The sequence below is a fragment of the Scleropages formosus genome, chromosome 22 (genome assembly GCF_900964775.1).
Source record: "Scleropages formosus chromosome 22, fSclFor1.1, whole genome shotgun sequence".
NCBI lineage: Eukaryota > Metazoa > Chordata > Actinopteri > Osteoglossiformes > Osteoglossidae > Scleropages > Scleropages formosus.
The window spans coordinates 16,837,559-16,857,128 of NC_041827.1; the positions used below are offsets into that span (position 1 = coordinate 16,837,559).

The 19,570-nt window shown below is 52.5% G+C and overlaps 1 protein-coding gene across 2 annotated transcripts in view; it reads left to right on the top strand.

Annotated features, from left to right (window-relative positions):
* The window catches only part of flnba (filamin B a), a 39,983-nt gene that overhangs the window by 18,813 nt on the left and 1,600 nt on the right, over nucleotides 1-19,570 (top strand). The window contains exons 10-46 of one of the 2 annotated variants that reach the window (XM_018744580.2): nucleotides 18-144; nucleotides 734-870; nucleotides 989-1,182; nucleotides 1,361-1,474; nucleotides 1,569-1,712; nucleotides 2,437-2,560; nucleotides 2,710-2,870; nucleotides 3,074-3,164; nucleotides 3,248-3,417; nucleotides 3,966-4,083; nucleotides 4,426-4,688; nucleotides 4,848-5,445; nucleotides 5,726-5,899; nucleotides 5,976-6,138; nucleotides 6,277-6,437; nucleotides 6,569-6,736; nucleotides 6,935-7,021; nucleotides 7,794-7,917; nucleotides 8,219-8,372; nucleotides 8,540-8,729; nucleotides 8,852-9,099; nucleotides 9,623-9,712; nucleotides 10,539-10,641; nucleotides 11,063-11,203; nucleotides 11,850-11,978; nucleotides 12,157-12,330; nucleotides 13,018-13,176; nucleotides 13,311-13,514; nucleotides 14,061-14,213; nucleotides 14,399-14,521; nucleotides 15,906-16,172; nucleotides 16,283-16,420; nucleotides 16,964-17,079; nucleotides 17,939-18,071; nucleotides 18,151-18,327; nucleotides 18,533-18,751; nucleotides 18,981-19,184. In XM_018744580.2, the coding sequence (XP_018600096.2) occupies nucleotides 18-144; nucleotides 734-870; nucleotides 989-1,182; nucleotides 1,361-1,474; nucleotides 1,569-1,712; nucleotides 2,437-2,560; nucleotides 2,710-2,870; nucleotides 3,074-3,164; nucleotides 3,248-3,417; nucleotides 3,966-4,083; nucleotides 4,426-4,688; nucleotides 4,848-5,445; nucleotides 5,726-5,899; nucleotides 5,976-6,138; nucleotides 6,277-6,437; nucleotides 6,569-6,736; nucleotides 6,935-7,021; nucleotides 7,794-7,917; nucleotides 8,219-8,372; nucleotides 8,540-8,729; nucleotides 8,852-9,099; nucleotides 9,623-9,712; nucleotides 10,539-10,641; nucleotides 11,063-11,203; nucleotides 11,850-11,978; nucleotides 12,157-12,330; nucleotides 13,018-13,176; nucleotides 13,311-13,514; nucleotides 14,061-14,213; nucleotides 14,399-14,521; nucleotides 15,906-16,172; nucleotides 16,283-16,420; nucleotides 16,964-17,079; nucleotides 17,939-18,071; nucleotides 18,151-18,327; nucleotides 18,533-18,751; nucleotides 18,981-19,184 (6,240 nt within the window). The remainder of the gene's footprint in view (nucleotides 1-17; nucleotides 145-733; nucleotides 871-988; nucleotides 1,183-1,360; nucleotides 1,475-1,568; nucleotides 1,713-2,436; nucleotides 2,561-2,709; nucleotides 2,871-3,073; nucleotides 3,165-3,247; nucleotides 3,418-3,965; nucleotides 4,084-4,425; nucleotides 4,689-4,847; nucleotides 5,446-5,725; nucleotides 5,900-5,975; nucleotides 6,139-6,276; nucleotides 6,438-6,568; nucleotides 6,737-6,934; nucleotides 7,022-7,793; nucleotides 7,918-8,218; nucleotides 8,373-8,539; nucleotides 8,730-8,851; nucleotides 9,100-9,622; nucleotides 9,713-10,538; nucleotides 10,642-11,062; nucleotides 11,204-11,849; nucleotides 11,979-12,156; nucleotides 12,331-13,017; nucleotides 13,177-13,310; nucleotides 13,515-14,060; nucleotides 14,214-14,398; nucleotides 14,522-15,905; nucleotides 16,173-16,282; nucleotides 16,421-16,963; nucleotides 17,080-17,938; nucleotides 18,072-18,150; nucleotides 18,328-18,532; nucleotides 18,752-18,980; nucleotides 19,185-19,570) is intronic. The other variant, XM_018744579.2, reaches the window with a different exon arrangement.

The following is a 19,570-nucleotide window of genomic DNA, read 5'->3' on the forward strand; positions in this document are numbered from 1 at the left end:
ATCTCTGCCCACGGCAGAGGGTCTAGAGGAGCCTGTCAAGCAGAAGGACAGCATGGACGGCTTGCACGCCTTTGAGTATTACCCTCTTGCTCCTGGCAAGCATGTGGTGACCATCACGTGGGCCGGTCAGCATATCCCCAAGAGGTGAGCGTCCTGATTTGATCCTCTTGTTTCCCACAATGCACTGCAGGGTTTCCACCTGAGTTTGGTTTTGATGCTTAGTTATAAGCATGTTGGGCTGTTTGTAGCCTTGGGGAGGGGCTCTGCCTGTTACCTCATTCAAGTCACCCTCTCTGGGGATCTCCAGCGAGCAGCAGCCCAGCACCTGCTGCAGAAATTACCTGTTTGAGACAAGTTGGAGCCTGCACTACTGAGCACTTCAGTCATCCTGGAGCAAAGGAAATGAATCACTTTTACTGTGGTTTTTATGCCCACAGCTAGTTTTACAGCTCCTGTCTACAGGTGAAATTCCATTTCTGTGAAAGGTAAATAAGCTGGTGGCATTAAAGCCTCAGGTTCAATGATGTCAACACAGCCATTGCTCTGTTCCCGTCCTATCATTTGTCAACTGGCTGTCAGTTTTCAATCGCTCGATTTATGCATTTAGGCAATTTACCCCCATACCCCAAGGAAGCAAATGTTGAACTTGGTGACAAAAACCAGCTGGATCATGTCTCTGACCAGGCAGATGTGTCCATTTGCATGTATGTTGTCATGATTCCATCTGCAACAGCCCTTTCGAGGTCCAGGTGGCACCCGAGGCCGGGCCGCAGAAGATCCGTGCGTGGGGACCGGGCCTGGAGGGGGGCATCGTGGGCCAATCGGCTGACTTCGTGGTGGAGTCCGTGGGCCCTGACGTGGGAGTGCTGGGTGAGTCCCACCCATGACAGTGGCCTCCGGCAGCATCGACTTTGCAGCAACCTTTGTCTTATTGACCCACAGTGTGGCTCTATTGTCCTGAAACGCCATTTTCCCTGTGGCTCCATAGGCTTTGCCATCGAGGGTCCGTCGCAGGCCAAAATCGAGTGCGAGGACCAGAATGACGGCTCGTGTGACGTGAAGTACTGGCCCACGGAGCCTGGCGAGTACGCTGTGCACGTCATGTGTGATGACGAGGACATTGAGGACAGCCCCTTTATGGCAACCGTTGTCCCTGGCAACGAGGCCTGGGCCCCACGCAAGGCGAGTCGCATTCGGGTAGCACTTTGGGCCTGTTATCGATGCAGGTATCGGATGTTGGCGTGCAGACACACTGCTCATGTGAACACAAATGTATTGCGTTTCAGTGCTTTGACTGCTTCCCGTTTGTGTGGGTGCATGCCATATGGAACTCGGCTCTTAAAGCCTGTTTGACCTTCAGGTGAAGGCTTATGGGCCGGGCCTTGAGAAGACTGGTTGCATCATCAACAAGCCGGCTGAGTTCACCGTGGATGCGAGGGATGCTGGGAAAGCTCCTCTCAAGATCTTTGCTCAGGTGAGATGAGCCAAAGGATTGTGGGAGGCAAGCAGAGCAACTTGATCCAGACATTCTGGTGAGCTTTCTTGCTGGTGTTTCCCTCCCGATGCAGGATGCTGACGGCAATGCGGTCGATGTGAAAGTGAAGAACGGGGGAGATGGGACATTTGCCTGCAGCTACACCCCAAAAAGCCCAATGAAGTACACAGTGGCTGTGGCCTGGGCTGGTGTAGGGGTGGCCAACAGCCCCTTCAGGGTGAGGGTTCCACCTTTTGGGGCTGCGGCCACGAAATGCGTGTGCTCCGTTTCACGGGGAATGTATAGACCGTACAGTTCATCAAATAACTCGTCCACTCACTCTGGCCCAGACATGCATCCCCCCCCCATAGTAAGGGGCATCAGCTGGTTTAGTGGTTACAGCCATCATCTTGATCAAGGTACTTACATTGACAGAGAAATAATCTTGCTATGCAAATGGGTAATGCAGCTTAACAGTGTAATTTTACTTTGGAGTAAAGAATCAGCTTAATTATAGCTATATAGGTACTGAATATGCCGTTTCCTTGCATGGTTTTTATTTACCTTGATCAGCCCTTCAGGGAGAAGAGTTCAGTTTTGTTTGGCTCCAGTTGCTCTGGTTCATGGCAGGACAGTTGACGGTAAACATGCTTATCAGAATGTGGGTAAATGCAGCGACCATGTGGAGCGGTTCATTCCAGCACATGTCCTCGATCACTCATTCCCTCTGCCTGCTCTTTGTTCTGCTGGCTATTCAGCGTCCTGTCACTGCCACACGCAGGCCAACCAACACGTGCACAGCACTGGAAAGCTCAATCACTCGAACTGGACCTCACAGTTTAGTAGTGTGTATAAAAGTTTTCAGGAAAAGCTAATTTGTGGCCCTGGTGAACAGCATCAAAGTGACCTTTTTGAGCAGCTGCCGATTCAGCACGTTCTGAAGCCTCAAACGCTGCTTGCAGGTGAATGTCGGGAAGGGAAGCCACCCCAGTAAGGTGAAGGTGTTCGGCCCTGGGGTCGAAAGGACGGGTCTCAAGGCTGGCGAGCCCACACATTTCACGGTAGATTGCACCGACGCCGGTGAAGGTGAGCAAGGCTGCACTGGGTGCTCATGTATGACACACGATCGGTAGTGCAGTTGTACAGTGTGCCTTAGGGCCACTGGTCTCACTGTCCTCCTGTGGCTCGACTTCAAGGACAAGCCTCAGGGTCACGTCTCTCCTCTTTTCCTGCAGGGGACGTCAGCGTGGGCATCAAGTGTGATGCCAACGTGGTCAGCGACAAAGAGGAGGACATTGACTTTGATATCATCCCCAATGCCAACGACACCATCACAGTCAAGTACACACCACCTGGTGCTGGCCGTTACACCGTCAAAGTGCTGTTTGCCACGCAGGTGTGTTCCCGCTCCATGACTTGGTTCATCCTTCCAACCCATCGGGAGTTTCTCGTTCCTCTTTTCATTCTCCTTCTGCTATGGGTTGTGTCCCTATCTCTGAGAGCTGCCATGGAACATTTGTGGCCAGGGCTCCTTTCCTGTTGCTGTGTGAATTTCCTTTCTAGTTTCCTTCCCTGAAGTGTTGACCCTCCCCCCCACAGGAGGTTCCAGTTAGCCCCTTCTGGGTCAAAGTGGATCCATCACATGATGCCTCCAAGGTGAAGGTGGATGGCCCTGGTGTGGCACGCACAGGTGAGACTCCCTCTGCCCTGTAGTCCCATTGCTGTGTGTGGAGGGACATTCCAGAAGACAAATCATCTGATCTGTCTGGACAGGAGTGGAGAGCGGCAAGCCCACACACTTCACCGTGTTCACCAAGGGTGCCGGAAAGGCCCCCCTGGACGTGCAGTTTGGCAACGCTATCCAGGGAAGCCTGGTGCGGGACTTCGACATCATTGACAACTACAACTACTCACACACCGTCAAATATACCCCGGTCCAGCAGGTGGGGCACTTCCCAGGGGGGAGGGGGACACTTCCTGGCTTCTGCAGGAGTGGCTGGTGGGGCTTCCTGTTTGTCAGTGTAGTTAGTGGCTAGGGAAAATGCTGTGCCACTCTTCTGACCATATTTAAAGGAAAAATGTTTTATTGAAAACTAAATTTACATGTGTTGGATTATTCCCACAAATTTCCCTTTAAATGCCCCAGCTGACCTAACAAGAATAGGAGAGGGTATACAGTGTCACAACCAGAAGGGTAATGGGTAACATTTTTAATTGTTAACTTGTTGAAAGTTGGCTCAGAAAGCTCTTGAAACAGGACAGCACAGGGTGCCATGTCTTGCTTGGTCCTTGCTGATTTGAGGAACAGCAGAAGCTGGGGGGGGGGGGGGTATCCTATCCTAAGTTGGGCTTTTGCACTGTAATGACATTCTGAATCTGAAAGTAATGGAACAGATTAGGGCTTGAACTTGGTGGCTAGGGCCTTAAAGGTGACAAATGGCCCAATGTTCCTGTCTTGGATTCTCCTTGACACCCATTGCTCTGTGTCCAGGGGGAGATGGACATTGCAGTCACTTTCGGGGGTGACCCTATTCCTAAAAGTCCCTTCAGTGTGAGTGTTGCAGCACCACTGGACCTCAGCAAGGTGCTTGTGGATGACCTGGAGAGCAGTGAGTAACCCATTCCTGTTTCTCTCTCTACCGTGTGTGTGTGTGTGTGTGGTGTGTGTGTGTGTGTGTGTGTACATGCCTCTATCTTTTGTCCATGTGTTTCCTCTATTGAAAATCAATAAGGCATCCGGTCACTAGCTGCTTGAGGTACCTGCTATACCGGGTTAACTCAAAAGATCTGTATTAATTCCTAAACAGCTTATGCATGCTTTCCTCACAGTTTGTGCAGACCACTTCCTTTTTTCAGTTGGTTCAAATCTTTGCACTTTGCTTTCTGGTCAATGGGAGCCAAAGCATCATGGGAACTTCCATACCTCATGTGTCTCCGTCTGCTCATCTCAGGGGTGCAGGTGGGCCAGGAGCAGAAGTTCACTGTAGGCACTCAAGGGGCAGGAGGCCAGGGCAAGCTGGACGTGCAGATCAACAGCCCCTCCGGCAAGCCAGTGCCCTGCAGCATGGAGCCGCTGCCCAGGGGGGGTGCCACCACGGTCTGCTACGTCCCCAAGGAGGAGGGCATCTACAATGTGGATGTCGTCTATGACGGCAGCCCTGTGCCGGGAAGCCCATTCCCGGTGGAGGCCTTGCTGCCCCCTGACCCCAGCAAGGTATCTCAGTGGCTCATTGGGTACAGATGTCAGTCTTGCTTGGTGGGTGATACTGGCAAAGGGTTGACTGCTGCATTGGGGGGGGAGGGGGGGTGCAGGCACTGAGTGGGTGTCTATGCCTCCTTTTCACAGAGTCATGGTGTCCTCTGCTCCTCTCAGGTGAAGGCCTATGGCCCGGGGCTGAAAGGGGGCCTAGTGGGAAGCCCGGCAGAGTTCACCATCGACACGAAGGGAGCTGGCACTGGCGGCCTGGGTCTCACTGTAGAGGGCCCCACGGAGGCCAAAATTGAGTGCTCGGACAATGGCGACGGAACCTGCTCTGTGTCCTACCTGCCCACAGAGCCCGGAGAGTACCTGGTTAACATCCTTTTTGAGGATGTCCGGATTCCAGGCTCACCCTTTCACGCCGACATCCAGATGCCGTTCGATCCCTCCAAGGTAGTGGCATCGGGCCCTGGTCTGCAGCGGGGCAAGGTCGGCGAGCCAGCAATGGTGAATGTGGACTGTTCCAAGGCTGGTCCCGGGGCGCTCACTATGGACGTGATGTCAGACACGGGTTCTAAGGCCAAAGCTGATGTGCTGGACAACAAGGATGGCACCTACGCTGTGAGCTACGTGCCTCTCAGTGCCGGCCTGTACACACTGGCACTCAAGTACGGTGGCAAGACTGTTCCCAACTTCCCCGCAAAGGTGCAGGTGGACCCAGCAGTGGACACGAGCCGGGTGAAAGTCTACGGACCGGGAGTGGAGAGAACTGGTACGGTGTGGTGTTGGTGCACGCACTCATCTTGCATGGCCAGTTTTGTTGTCACAGGTTCACCGAGACTCCGAATTGTTCTTCCATGGTTCTTGAGGGAAACATCCTTCCCTTTTGTCTGAGCAAACTGACAGTGACCACTTGAGACAAGACCATGAGCATTCACTGTGTTTACCAATGTTGAGGATGGGGGTTTCTGGGTCTCCCAGTTGGATCACCGGGGACTCGGAGGGCTGCTGGTGGGATACAGGGGTCTTGAAGGTATGTGTGTTTTGTGTAGGTGTGTTCCGGGAAGCGACCACTGCCTTCACAGTGGATGCCTCTCCTCTGACCAAAGTTGGGGGGGACCACGTCAAAGCGAAGGTTAGGAATCCGTCAGGGGCCACCACTGAGTGCGCAGTCCTGGACCAGGAAGATGGCACTTACGCGGTCGAGTACACGCCCTTTGAGAACGGTGAGAAAGGGCACCTCCTGTTGCTCTGGCTTCCCGCTGCTATTCTTGGTCCTGCTCATGTTCCATTGCTCCACAGGCATGCATGCTGTGGAAGTTCTGTATGACAACACGCCAGTACCTGGGAGCCCCTTCCAGGTGGGTGTGGCCGAGGGCTGTGACCCTACCCGGGTGCGGGCCACAGGTCCGGGGCTCCAGGAGGCCCTAACGGAGAAGCCGAACAACTTCTCAATCATCACCAGGTGAGAAGAATATATGGTTGGTTGTGCTGTGTGGTCCTGGTCCAGCGGTGTAGTACTCTTAAGTATTCTGCCAGGGCCACTCGAACCAAAAGCATCCATTGTTGCTTCTCTGCAGTTTTTGCAAACATTTTGTTGCAGAGGTGCTGGCATTGGCGGCTTGGGTATCACAGTGGAGGGGCCATCAGAGTCCAAGATGTCCTGCAAGGACAACAAGGACGGCAGCTGCAGTGTGGAGTACATGCCTTACGTGCCAGGGCTGTATGATGTCAACATCACATATGGAGGAAAGCATATCCCCGGTAGGGACCGGACCCCACATGACCGCTGAGGGTTTATGGAGAAAGGGAGATGCTCACAGTGGTGTTACACCCTGTGGGGTGTAAACTTAGCAGGAACAGTCAAACAGGGTGTGTCACTTCTCATCCCCCAGGGAGCCCCTTCAGGGTACCAGCAAAAGATCCGGTGGACCCTAGCAAGGTGAAGGTGGCTGGGCCAGGTGTGAGCTCTGGGGTCCGAGCTCATGTTCCACAGACCTTCACCGTGGACTGCAGCCGAGCTGGCGAGGCGCCACTCTCCGTGGCGGTGATGGCCCCAAAAGGTCAGCTGTGTACCCCCCTTCCCCCCAATAGCAGCTCTCAGTTCTGATACGGGTTCAAATGGGGCAACATACCTGACGTGTTGCAGCCCTGCGGCATAAGGGACGGTCTGCAGTCTGACTCTAGTGTGTGTGTGTGTGTGTGTGTGTGTGTGTGTGTGTGTGAGAGACGCTTGCTGGGATGACGGTTGTGTATTCCAGCAGACGATGTGGACTCCCAGCCATGGCGCAGCCACCTGAAGGCCTTCACTGACCTGTTTAAGGGCGATCCCAAGGACTCTGGGACAGGTCGGAGCGCCTCCATGTATCCCCTCGCTTGGGCGAGTGGCATGGTGGTGAGGGAGGACTTTGAGCAAGCAAGCTCCCGGCACGTGATTGGCCACTGCTGCAGAGTTGCTCAAAGTGTCACTTATGAAAATAAACCTTTTGTGTTCAGAAGGGTGCAGTGTGTTGCATTCAAGGGGGCGTGACTTGGACACAGGTTACTGATTGCGCAGCACTGTATTTTCATAAGGATGATCCAGCTTTGGTTGCTCTGTATGTGTCTGTGTGCCTGGATGTTGGACATGCTGCCACTTGAGGCCTTGTGCTGTTTCTGGTGGGGGGGGAAATGAAGGAAGCGAATTAGAACCTTCATTGAATCCATGTCGCGGCAAAGGAAACCGAAGGAGCAAGTTGTGGGAACTGTTTTCAGTGTGCTGGATTGCAGGGGCATGGAACAGAGCCAATCACAGCCCTCACCATACATGTGTGGGGGTCCCCCTGGGGTGGTGTGGACCATCAGTGATGATGATGATGATGATGATGATGCTGCTGCTGCTGCTGATCTCAATCAGGAGGAAGTGCTCTCTGCAGTGGAGCTTCTTTAGCCACAGTCTGGGACTGTGGCAATCAGAACCACACGAGGCGTGATCTTTGTGTGTCGCTTTTGCTGATCAGGGTTCAACTATCGACCTTCGCTTGAACAGCTTCTCTTCATGTCCTAGCTGTAATGCTGCAGTTCTTTCCATCACATTTCCTGGGGGCTACGCTGACTGCACTCTGCCTGTGCTTTGTCCAGGAGTTGTCGAGCCAGTGGAGGTGACTGACAACGGGGACGGGACACACACGGTGGCCTACACGCCCTCACTGGAGGGGCCTTACTCTGTGGTGGTCAAATATGCCGAGCAGGAGGTCCCTCACAGGTGAGGTCTCTGAACAGCACCCCCTGTGGGAGGTTTGTCACTGCTGTTTTCATGGAAGTGTTCAGAAGTTTCTTTACCAACTTGTCTTGATGTGGAAAGTAGTAGCATTAAGGACAAAGCTGTTTGTAGCCTTAAGGTTGTCAGTTCAAGTCCCACTCTCTGCTCCTACTGTTGCACCCCTGATTAACTGTGCTTGCTTTGAATTGCTGCAGTAAGAATTGCTTGCTGTATCAATAAGTGGGGAAAACAAAACTGCTTAACTAACCAATTAGTCTAACAGTTATGCCAACTGGCTCTGTAGTCCTTTCAGGTTCCGGGTTCTGCCCACCCACGATGCCAGCAAGGTGCGTGCCACAGGGCCTGGCCTCACCACCGGACTGCCCGCCAGCTTCCCGGTGGAGTTCACCATCGATGCTACGGACGCCGGAGAGGGACAGCTCTCTGTGCAGATCACTGTGAGTCCATGGAGAGGGGGGTCCACCCACTGGAAGCACTTCTCCTTAACGGCACTCTTTCCTCCTCCTTTCTAGCTGTGTTCTTTAATGTGAATTCCAAGTTTTTTTTTTTTTGGGCAAACACCTGGACGGATGAATGTGAAGGTGTGTGTATCTCTTGTACTTAGGACCAGGATGGCAAGCCAAAGAAAGCCAGTATCCATGACAACCAGGACGGCACCTACCGTGTCTCTTACATTCCAGACAAGGTGGGGCGCTACACTATCATCATCAGATACGGTGGCGACGAGATCCCTGCCTCGCCGTACCGCGTCCGAGCCACGGCGACAGGCGATGCCAGCAAGTGCACTGTCACAGGTGGGCAGTCATCACTCTTGCCCCCATGCCTAATTGGCCCTGTTCGTAGCTAGTCCCCTACCCCTCCCCCTTTCTGACGGCTCCCCCAAAATAGCATTTCTGCTTGCATCTTTGATGTGCAGGCACTGGCCTTGGCCCAGTTATTGGCATCGGCGAGGAGGTTGGCTTCGTGGTGAACACCAAGGGGGCCGGGAAGGGCAAAGTGTCCTGTGTGGTAGTCACTCCGGACGGCATGGAGGTGGAAGCGGAAGTCATCGAGAACGAGGACGGTACCTTCGACATCTTCTACACGGCCGCCACGCCAGGGACCTATGTCCTCTATGTGCGTTTCGGAGGCGAAAATATCCCCCGCAGCCCCTTCAGAGTCACGGTAAGAATTCCTCTGTTTACTGAAAGAAAAATCCATACTCATTGTAAGTGCACGTTCTCCTTTACTAATGATACAGCACAGTGAAAGTTTTTACCGCTTTCCAGTTTTCTCCAGGTTTGCAGATTTTTTTTCTTGAAATTTGATCAGATTGTGTCAGTTCTAGATTTGAATGTATGTTCTGTGAAATGGTGACACCGGTGTTTTTGTCACTTTCTTTGTGTGCAAGGAATGAAAAGATGCATAAATATAGGTGTGAAAAAGTAATCTGCCCCCAAACTCTAAAGGGGGTGAGTAGTTGTGAGCAAGGTGTAAAGTCATTGATGAAAACCTGCAGTTGTCCTTGGAGCAGTGGGACAGAACTCAGTGGTGTGAGACCCTGGTCAGCAGCTGAAGGAAGTTTAGTTGCACTCATTGCAGCTAAAGGTCAAAGGGCCAATTACTGACTGAAGGACTAGTTACTTTTTCCACACCTATAATTGTACATTTTAATTCATGAGTGTAACTCCTGCTGATCCCACCTTAGGCAACAGATGACCCTTCCCTGGTTCCACAGCAGTCCATCTTGCCCCAGCAGGCAGCCCCCGTGGCCAGCGCCCCTGGCTTCCAGCCCTGGGTACAGACTTTCCCCATTTCATTCCTCACTCCTCTTTTTGATTAGAACCTGTAGTGATGGGAAGCAGTCACCCCTGACGGCAGTCATGTAATCCTCCTGGTGTCAGTCTGACTGGCTGCAGGCGGTCCGCCTCATCCTTTTGTCCACGTTTACTTTTGGCATTTCAGCTTGCAACACCTTTGTCTTCATGTAAATACTGTTGTTCCCATCAACCTGTCTGTCCCAGTTAATTCTCTCCAAGCCCTATAACTGTGGCTCCAGTTTCTTGCTCAGACTTCATGCTGCTGCAACTTAACCTTTTTTTTGCTTCTTCCTCAAACTGGGGGCTAATGATTCCTCGAAGTCTATGTCTGGAGGACTTGTCCTGAAGGCCTTATGGTGCTGATGGGCACAAATGTTCAAGTACCACTACAGCATGATGAAAACTATTGCTCCTTAAGGAAGGTGCCTTATGCCACAACAGTGCAAATGTGTGCACTCACACTTAGGGCAGCTTGGAGACACCAGTCCATTTGAAAAGTCTCTGGACTATGGGTGCACACACTGAGCAGGATTCAAACCCACAGCCCAGGAGCTGAGGGACCAGTGCTACCAGCTTTTTACCACTGCACTCACTTGTTTTCAGCCTGCCTTCCAGGTTTTCTTCACTCCTCCAGGCCTTTCAGATGTCTTTACTTGGTTCGATTGGGATGTGGGTTTGACTCGCCTCTTTGCTCTGCAGCCACTGCAATGTTTCTCTGTGTGGTAAAGCTGTGCCAAGAGCTATTGTTGCAACCTCCGCCCCCCATCTCCTCCAAGTCACCTTGAATTGCCTTCATCCTTACAGGTGACAGATGGGTCGTTCCTGCCAGTTGGCAGCATGAACGGGACCGGCTTCCGGCCGTTTGACATAGTCATCCCCTTCGCCTTCAGGAAAGGGGAAATCACAGGTGAGGTGCCTGCGCCTGGGGGTCTGCCGAGCACTCAAAGGATTTTAGTTCGTGGAATTCTTTACATCTGAGGAGTGCAAGGAGCATAGTTAAGGATCTGGGACTCCTCTGGTCCCCTCGTGTGCTGTTAAACCCAAGTGAGAGTTGTAAGCACATTTCAACATCTATAAATAAGTGTGACTGACTAGAACAGGAATCAAAGGACCTAGGTTTGAATCCCAGCACCTGCTGTACTGCGCTTGATCAACACACTTACCCTGAACTGGTGATGGCGATTACCCCACTCTAAATGGGTAAATCAGTGTAATGTAGAAACCCAGCAGTGTATGCCACTTTGGACAGAGGGGTGAGATGAATGTTTGATTAATACTGACAGTAGCTGGCTGTTTGGAAAGCTTTTAGACTGTGACCCCCTCCCCAGGTGAAGTGCACATGCCATCCGGAAGGACCGCCCAGCCAGACATCATTGACAACAGGGACGGCACGGTGACGGTCAAGTTCGCGCCCACCGAGGCAGGTCTGCACGAGATGCACATCAAGTACAACGGCACCCACATCCCAGGTGAGCGGAGCTACTTGAACCCTCAGCCGCTCAAGGTTGCGTTTGTGATGTGGTGTTGAACAGATAAGCCCAGCAATGGCCATAAGTACACGCAGAAATAAGTGAGTTGTTGTGGAGGTTGTCCTCATGCCCATCTTGAACAGCCATGGATGTATTTGTCTTACTGTTCAAGTCACATCCGTGTCCCTAATGCCGTATAGTCTTCCTCTTCATCTCCACCAAATTCAGAGGTGAAGGTAAAAGTCTTTCTGTAGACAGTTGAATACTGTGTGTATTAAGGGAGAGCTGTGCTGCAGTTCTGTATGTGCAAACATCATATTCTAAGTTATAATAAGCAAAAGTGTCACTAAAATAGTTTAATATGCTGCAGCATTAAATGGCCTTGTATCGGGGGGGGGGGGTGTGGGAGGCTCCACTGACATTTGCACCCTGAAACCATTGTACAGTAGAAATTTGAGGACAACGGATACAATGATTCCACACTTGTGTGTGGAGCAGGGGATACAGTATGAAATCAGCCCTCTAGCTTTCCTGTTATGCTTTCTGTTCGTTGTGCTTCTGCGATGATGCTCTGGTTTCTTGCTGCGATGCTGTTGATTTATGTGCTCTCTGGCCTGCCTCCCGGTGGGCCCCTGTTCCCATGCAGAGAGCCCCCTGCAGTTCTACGTGAACAGCGCCAGCAGCCCCAGCGTTACAGCCTATGGGCCGGGCCTTGTGTACGGCATTGCTAACAAGACCGCCAGCTTCACCATCTTCACCGAGGATGCTGCCGAAGGTAGGATCTCATCAGTGTGACAGTCTTGGATCTGCTCTCCTGCTAGTGGTCTCATCCTTCAGCGGAGAGGACAGAGTCCACATTTCACTGTAGACTTTGAAGACCTGCCAGAACTCTGTCACTGTGTGCTAAGGCACTTGGTCACACACAGTCCTCTGTACCCTGTTTGTTTTGCCAGGTGGACTGGACCTGGCCATCGAAGGCCCTTCCAAGGCAGAGATCACCTGCACTGACAACAAGGATGGCACCTGCACGGTCACCTACCTGCCTACGCTACCCGGGCACTATAACATCCTGGTGCGCTACAACGACCAGCACATCACTGGCAGCCCCTTCACCGCCAGGATCACAGGTGACAGTGTGTGGGCAGCATCCCTGTTCACAGAAGTGTAGCTTGCAGTGCTTCTTTCTGATGAAGCAAGACAGTGGCTTTTGTTTTGGATCTGTGTGGTCTTGATCTGCATCTCCCACATGACAGTTGTATGTGGAGCCACATCTGCACTAGCTGTGAGGGCTTAAACTGTTAGCTTTACCTGCCCTCCATCCTGGGCTAATGGCCAGCATGAGCCTCCACCAGGCTGCAGGCCTCCTTGTCTTATGTGTATGCATGCACACACTGAGATGGATTTGAGGAGAATTTGCTGAACTCAGTAAGCAGGTTGTAGGAGACCAGGTCACACCCACTCAAGATTTTCAGCTATGCCTGAAAGCAACCTCTGGGGGGGGGCCAGAAGGACCAGCTGTGGCCAAACTGTCAATGAGGAGCTATAAAGAAGCATCAGATTGGAAGCTGTCACTGAGGGGTCAAACTCGCTGTGCCCTCCCTTAAATTTAGGGACCTCTCGCAGTTCTCACTTGTTGCCTTTCTTTCGGCCTTTTCATCTTTGTCGATTGACAGATATAAGTCACATTGTCGCATGCGTGTGACTCTCTCTGAACCCCGCACTCCTGGTATGCCCCAGCTGGTGTGTGTGGCGGGAAATTGTGGGAGTTGTGCATGTGCCTTTGGAAGATGTTGACGGCATGTCCTCTGCTACAGAAGACAACCGGAGGAGGTCTCAGGTGAAGCTGGGCTCAGCAGCGGACTTCTCGCTGGACATCACTGAGGCTGACCTGAGCCTGCTGACAGCCAGCATCAAGTCCCCGTCAGGCCGCGATGAGCCCTGTCTGCTCAAGAGGCAGCCCAACAACCACATTGGTGAGGAGGGGCGTGGCCCCTGGTGTGAGCAGGTGGCTTGCTACTTAGAGCACACATGGTCCTTGTTAGGTTTGAAAAGTTCAAGTCTAAAACCAGATGTTGATTTGGTCCAACATGACCCCTGCTGCACACAGGCATTTCCTTCATCCCGAGGGAGGTAGGCGAGCACTTGGTGAGCATCAAGAAGAACGGGCGGCACGTGGCCAACAGCCCGGTGACCATAATGGTGGTCCAGTCGGAGATCGGTGATGCCAGCAAGGTGAAGGTGTCAGGCCAGGGACTGGTAGAGGGCCGCACCTTCGATGTGGCAGATTTTATTGTGGACACTCGAGAGGCCGGTGAGTAGCAACCCACCGTGTGTGTGTGGGGGGCATCTCTGCAGGGGGGTCTTTTACCTGAAGGAAGTTCAGTTGCATATCATACATGTAGTGGATGCGGTGTTGTGTGCAGAGCATGGTATACATTTATATTTATTCACTTAGACACTTTTGTCCAAAGCAACTTCCAATGAACTCTAGTGTTATGAGCCTGCACACCTTATTCACCAAGGTGACTTACACTGCTAGATACACTACTTAAAATGGGACATACATACATACATACATCGGTGGAACACATTCTATGCATTACTCACACTCTGGGGGAACCTCAACAGCATTTCTTTGGACACTTGCATGATGCTTTGCTCTGGTGTGAGTCAGTGGCTTTCTCACACACACCTGCAAGTGTTTGACCACAGCTATTTGTTGGCGCTTGAGTCCTTTCCAGTAGCCCAGTAGGAGCACTACTTCCTTTGGTAGGTCTAGGTGCAAAATGATGGGCTCGCAGGAATGGTCTGTTCTCCATGCATCAAAGCAATGACCTTCCTGCTTCCCTCCCTGCAGGGTACGGGGGCCTTGCCCTGTCCATTGAGGGACCCAGCAAGGTTGATATCCAGACGGAGGATATGGAGGATGGCACTTGCAAGGTGTCCTACTGTCCCACAGAGCCTGGAACCTATATAGTCTCCATAAAGTTTGCGGAGGAACATGTCCCAGGTGGGGTGTGTCAACATGGTATTTTTCTCTTATCGGGGGGGGGGGGGGGGTATGGTGTGTCCATGCACAACACTTCAAGTGTTCCACATCTGAGTGCTGTTGTGATGGAGGCCCAATGATGGAATAGTGAGAACACAGATGCAGAGCTCCTCTCATAGGCGTCACAGCCCTGTTTACGTCTGCAGGGAGTCCCTTCACGGTGAAGGTGACTGGAGAGGGACGTGTCCGGGAAAGCATCAGCCGGCGCCAGAGAGCAGCGTCCGTCGCCACTGTGGGCAGCATCTGCGACCTCAATCTCAAGATCCCAGGTAGGATAGAAGTGTGACAGCAGGGCAGTTAAGGGCTGGACTCAAGTGTGGGGGGTGGGGCCACAGACGGCTTCTGCTATTATTGCAGAAACTTTCTTAAAGCTAGTAAATGGTATACCAGACATGCTGCAATTGTTCTCCTTTCCTACATTCTAAGAGGTATTTGTGGGTAGTGGAACCTGAGGAACCCTGAGGTGGATCCCTTCCCACCCACCTCCTGTGGGTTGGAGAAAGCAGTAATGAGGAGACTCTGCATGTCAGGATTCATCACATGTTCCCACCTAAATGGAGAGGAGCAGAACTCTACCTGTAATGAAAGCACTTTCACGCAATGAACTTTGTTCTGACAGAGCAGCATCTTGGCTGGGTCATAACCTGAAAATGCTTGAACACTACATTAACTGGGGTTTGCGTCAGGGGAAGGGAGAGTTTTCTGTGTGATGGACTGGTGCCCTGTCCAGGGTGTTCCCTGCCTTTGGGCCCCTGCGTCCAGAATAGGCTACAGACCACTGTGACCCTAGTAATTAATGGAAAAGTGGTTCAACATTAGTAGAGCGCTCACAAAGTGGTGTTTTGACATCTGGCTCTGCCCTCGGAATGAGCTGCTGGCTCCGATTTCTGCACTGACCCTGATGTGGATGGAACAAGTAGAGGCTCTCTGACCTTTTCTCCCCTTTGCTGTCGCTGCTTGTGCGAGGTGTAAAGATCGCTGCCGTTGCCACCACCTGTTCCTCACTGCAACGAGACACTTCCTCCTTCCTCCTGTCCAGATTCCCTCTTCACTTTGGCTCTTCTGTCTGTCCTCTCCTCCTCTCTTCTGCATCTCTTTCTCTCCTGTAGTGACGTGGTTCCTCCTGGCCCTGTCTCAGGAGATCCTGTCTCACGGGGTCTATCGTTCCCGCTTGTCCCTGCGGCGCAGGGTCCCCGGGGGAGGCGCACGGGCAGCCCAGGGTACTGAGGGCTTGTGGATTGGTGCTGTCCCGCCAGCGCGGCCCTCGGGGCTCGAGGGTGCGTTATAGGCACTGGGCATGTGGACCATGAGGTTGGCAGAATGCACTCCTATTTTATTTTAATTTCAGGTGTGTGTGTGTGTGTGTGTGTGTGTGTGTGTGTGGGGGCACATAGTGCTTTTCTCTTTCTTCTTGCCATTTTTTTCATGTTGTCTGCACCTGACTTCAGTAGCAAGTTGGCAACAAACTAATTCTCCATAAATGTTGCATTAATGAGTACAGAAAAATGGAGAGCGATTACCTGCTGAGTGTTATCTGAACTGAGTGCTGCCTTGTTTGCTGGGCTGCTTTGTTGGAGCGCCTGTGTCCTCCACTTGTCTCCTAATGTCCCTGTGTCTCGCCCCATCTCTGTCCTCTGTGCCCCACCCCCTCAGAGATCGACATCCGCGACACGTCCGCTCAGGTCACCAGCCCCTCGGGCACCACGGAGCCAGCGGAGGTCATCGCTGTGGACACAAACACCTACTGTGTGCGATTCATTCCCCGAGAGATGGGCGTGCACACAGTCAGTGTGATGTACAGAGGTCACCATGTACCTGGAAGCCCTTTCCAGTTCACTGTGGGACCCCTGGGGGAGGGTGGTGCCCAAAAGGTGCGAGCTGGAGGCCCCGGGTTGGAAAAAGCCGAAGCTGGGGTTCCAGGTGTGTGTGTGTGTGTGTGTGTGTGTGTGTGTGAGAGAGAGAGATTCATTCCCCCCCCCCCTTTCCGATTGCTGTTTGGCCATGTGAATTTGCCTCTCCTCCAAATACAGCGGAGTTCAACATCTGGACACGGGAAGCTGGTGCGGGAGCCCTGTCCATTGCTGTGGAAGGACCCAGCCGAGCAGAGATCGCTTTCGAGGACAGGAAGGATGGGTCTTGTGGAGTGTCCTATGTTGCCCAGGAGCCCGGTATGAGCTTGCCAGTCTGTGTCCTGACTTGAATCTCACTGAGGTATTGTGCCAAGACCTGAAAAAAGCTGTTGATGCTGGGAAAACCTGGAGAATGTAGGGTTAGGGTTGGACCTGGAGCAGCAGGGCAGAACACTTCTATAGCTGTGTGAGACCCTGGTAAACAGTTACAGGAAGAGTTTAGTTGTCACCGTTGTAGCTAATGGTGAAACGGCCAGCTACTGACTGTAAATGGGGAAATTACTTTTCATTTTTATGAAAAGACATTGTCTTTCTCACTAAGGAAATGACAGTGTGGGTGTTTCTCCCTCAGACTTCATACATATTGTACTTGGAGCTGACAAAGATTTGACCAAATTTGATGGCAAAAAAGGTGTATAAATACAAAATTGGACAGAACACTTACACCCGGTGCTGTATTTGCAATGTCTGTACTGAAATGTGAGATGTTTGCCTCTAAGAACATGTGCATCCAGGTGTTGCTCCCTACTGTACCTGAACAGGTATCCAGTGACACTCGTTCTATCTGTGCCTTTCTTCCAGGTGACTACGAGGTGTTGGTCAAGTTCAACGACGAGCACATCCCCAACAGCCCCTTCCTCGTGCCTGTGTGCACCCCTGTGGATGACGCACGCCGCCTCACTGTTGCCAGCCTTCAGGTGAGGCACGAGGAAACATCTCCACATGCATTGTCTGCCGCCAGCAAAGCGTGGGGCCTCCGGCAGTGTCTGTGACCTCTGGTCGACTTGTCAGACTCGACCGTGAGTTTGCCGAACCTGAGTCACTGACGAATCCCTCTGGCAAACTGCCTATGGGGCATCACCATTTATTTGAGGGCCCATCAGTACTGGTCCTTTGTGGTTGTCACAAAAGCTGTTTGCCTCTAGGGGAGGTGAGCCAGTACTTGCTGCAGCAGCACTCTTTCAGAAACTTTCTAGCCTGGCCACCTATTCCAAAAAGAGCTGTGAAAGAGTAGGGACCATTGGCTGAAAGTGGGTTGAGCTGCTCGGTGGGGGGGGGAGGTCAGCAGATCAGCAGGCCCTGCGTTGTCCAGGCGGCGGTGGCGGCTCTTGTGTGGAATTCAGGGTGTTTCTCTTGTGTTTCATTTAAAGGCTCGTAACAGGACGGGCGTTCCTCAGGCTCACGGAGCAGCAGTTAAAGCAGAGAGAGGCAGACGCTTCCTCCACTTAGTAACCCTTAGAGCTCCTCCGTCCATCTCTTTCCACTTGCATCATAGCTCAGCTCTTAGCGCTCGGTAGTCAACTACATGTAGTCTTCTGCTTCTAGTTGTCTTGGGGAGTCTGCAGATGAGAACGTCTGTCCCTCTCAGCCTTAGCTGCTCACAAGTGGGCTCAGGTGATGTTCACGGTGTCTTCATGCCCTCCTCTGGGTTGACGCTGTGCTCAAGTCTCCCAAATCCTGCTTGTAAAGGGACATCGAAGTTGTTGCACTTTGCCAGAGCTGTTTAGCCCTCTGATGGGACTGGCAGAGCTGCTAAACTGTCCTACTCCTTCCCAGGAGTCGGGTTTGAAGGTTAACCAGCCGGTGTCGTTCGCCGTCCGTCTGAATGGGGCGCAGGGTCTCATCACTGCCAGAGTGCACAGCCCTTCTGGAGCACTGGAGGACTGTGTGGTGACAGAGCTGGAACCAGGTGAGGGACCCCAGGGCTCCTGTTCAGTCTATCTCTGCACATTGTATGTTCTGGTCCTGACTCACTGTTGCTCTCTCAGATAAGTACGCCGTGCGCTTCATCCCCCGAGAGAACGGTGTTCATTTCATTGACGTCAAGTTCAATGGCAGCCACATCCCCGGAAGCCCGTTCCAGGTGCGGGTGGGTGAGCCGGGCCAGACGGGCGATCCAAACCTGGTCACTGCCTACGGCGCAGGCCTAGAGAGAGGCACTACAGGTAAGTTTGCTGTCCAGGTCTGCAGTTTCAGCAATAGCTGCACTCGGCTCACTGCTGGCCATGAATTCCTGCATTTGCAGGTGACCAAATTATTATTATAAATTATAAGGTGAGATGATCTGCAGCAAATACCCCCCCCCAATGCCTGCTTTTGGGCCAGAGGTCCCCTGCTCTGTCTGAAAGCTGCACTTGTCCATACTTGTAGGCACCCTCTCGGAGTTCACCATCAACACCACCAAGGCTGGTGCCGGGACACTGAACCTCACCATTGAGGGCCCCTCCAAGGTCAAGATGGAGTGCCAGGAGTGTGCGGAGGGATACCGAGCCCAGTACACGCCGATGGCGCCCGGCAACTACCTGATCAGCATAAAATACGGCGGTCCCAACCACATCCCTGGCAGCCCTTTCAAGGCCAAAGTCACAGGTACTTCTGCTTTGACCTGGGAACTCTTAGCCCTAGTGGCTGGGGAAACCTTAAATTGGGACCAGAAGGTTGTTTCAGGTACCAAAGGCACTCCTGCTTTTGTGATCTTAAGCCACACAATGAATGGCAAGAAACTAAACTGGAATCTCTCCTTCCTTACTATATAAAATGTGAAGGAAGTGGGTGGATGGAAAAGCGCCTAATTGTGACCCGTTTTTGCCCCCCTCAGGCTCTCGGCTGGTGAATGTGACCAACGCCAGTGAGATGTCCAGCCTGACCATGGAGCCACTGAGCAAGTCAGCCATGCCCAGTGCTTACGGTGCCCCGCCACAGTTCCCCTCAGACGCCAGCAAGGTGCTGAGCAAGGGCCCGGGACTCAGCAAGGCCTTCGTGGGCCAGAAGAGCAGCTTCTCTGTGGACTGCAGCCGAGCCGGTGAGAGGGCCGATTCCATGCACACGCGGAAGCCCAGCTTCTGCACCGCAACATCACTCGAACACCTTCAACTCACATGTGGGCAGTAGGAGGCACAGTGAATTAAGAGCAGCCCCTCAGAACACTGAACCCTTCACCGCTAGGATGTAGCGTGCCGGAATTGGTTGTGCTTCAGAACAACCACGAAACGAGACGTGTAGGTTGCCACGTGCAAGTAATAAGCAAATAAAATAAACTGACGGTGTAAATTGATGGCAGTGTGTGTGAAGAGTGCAATTAAGAGATGTCATGTCCTACATCTTGTCTGCATTTGTATTGTAGTGGTTGGGGGAGGGCAGGAGTGCACCTAGTTGATTCTGAGACTGATTCAGAAAGGAAGCTGCGGT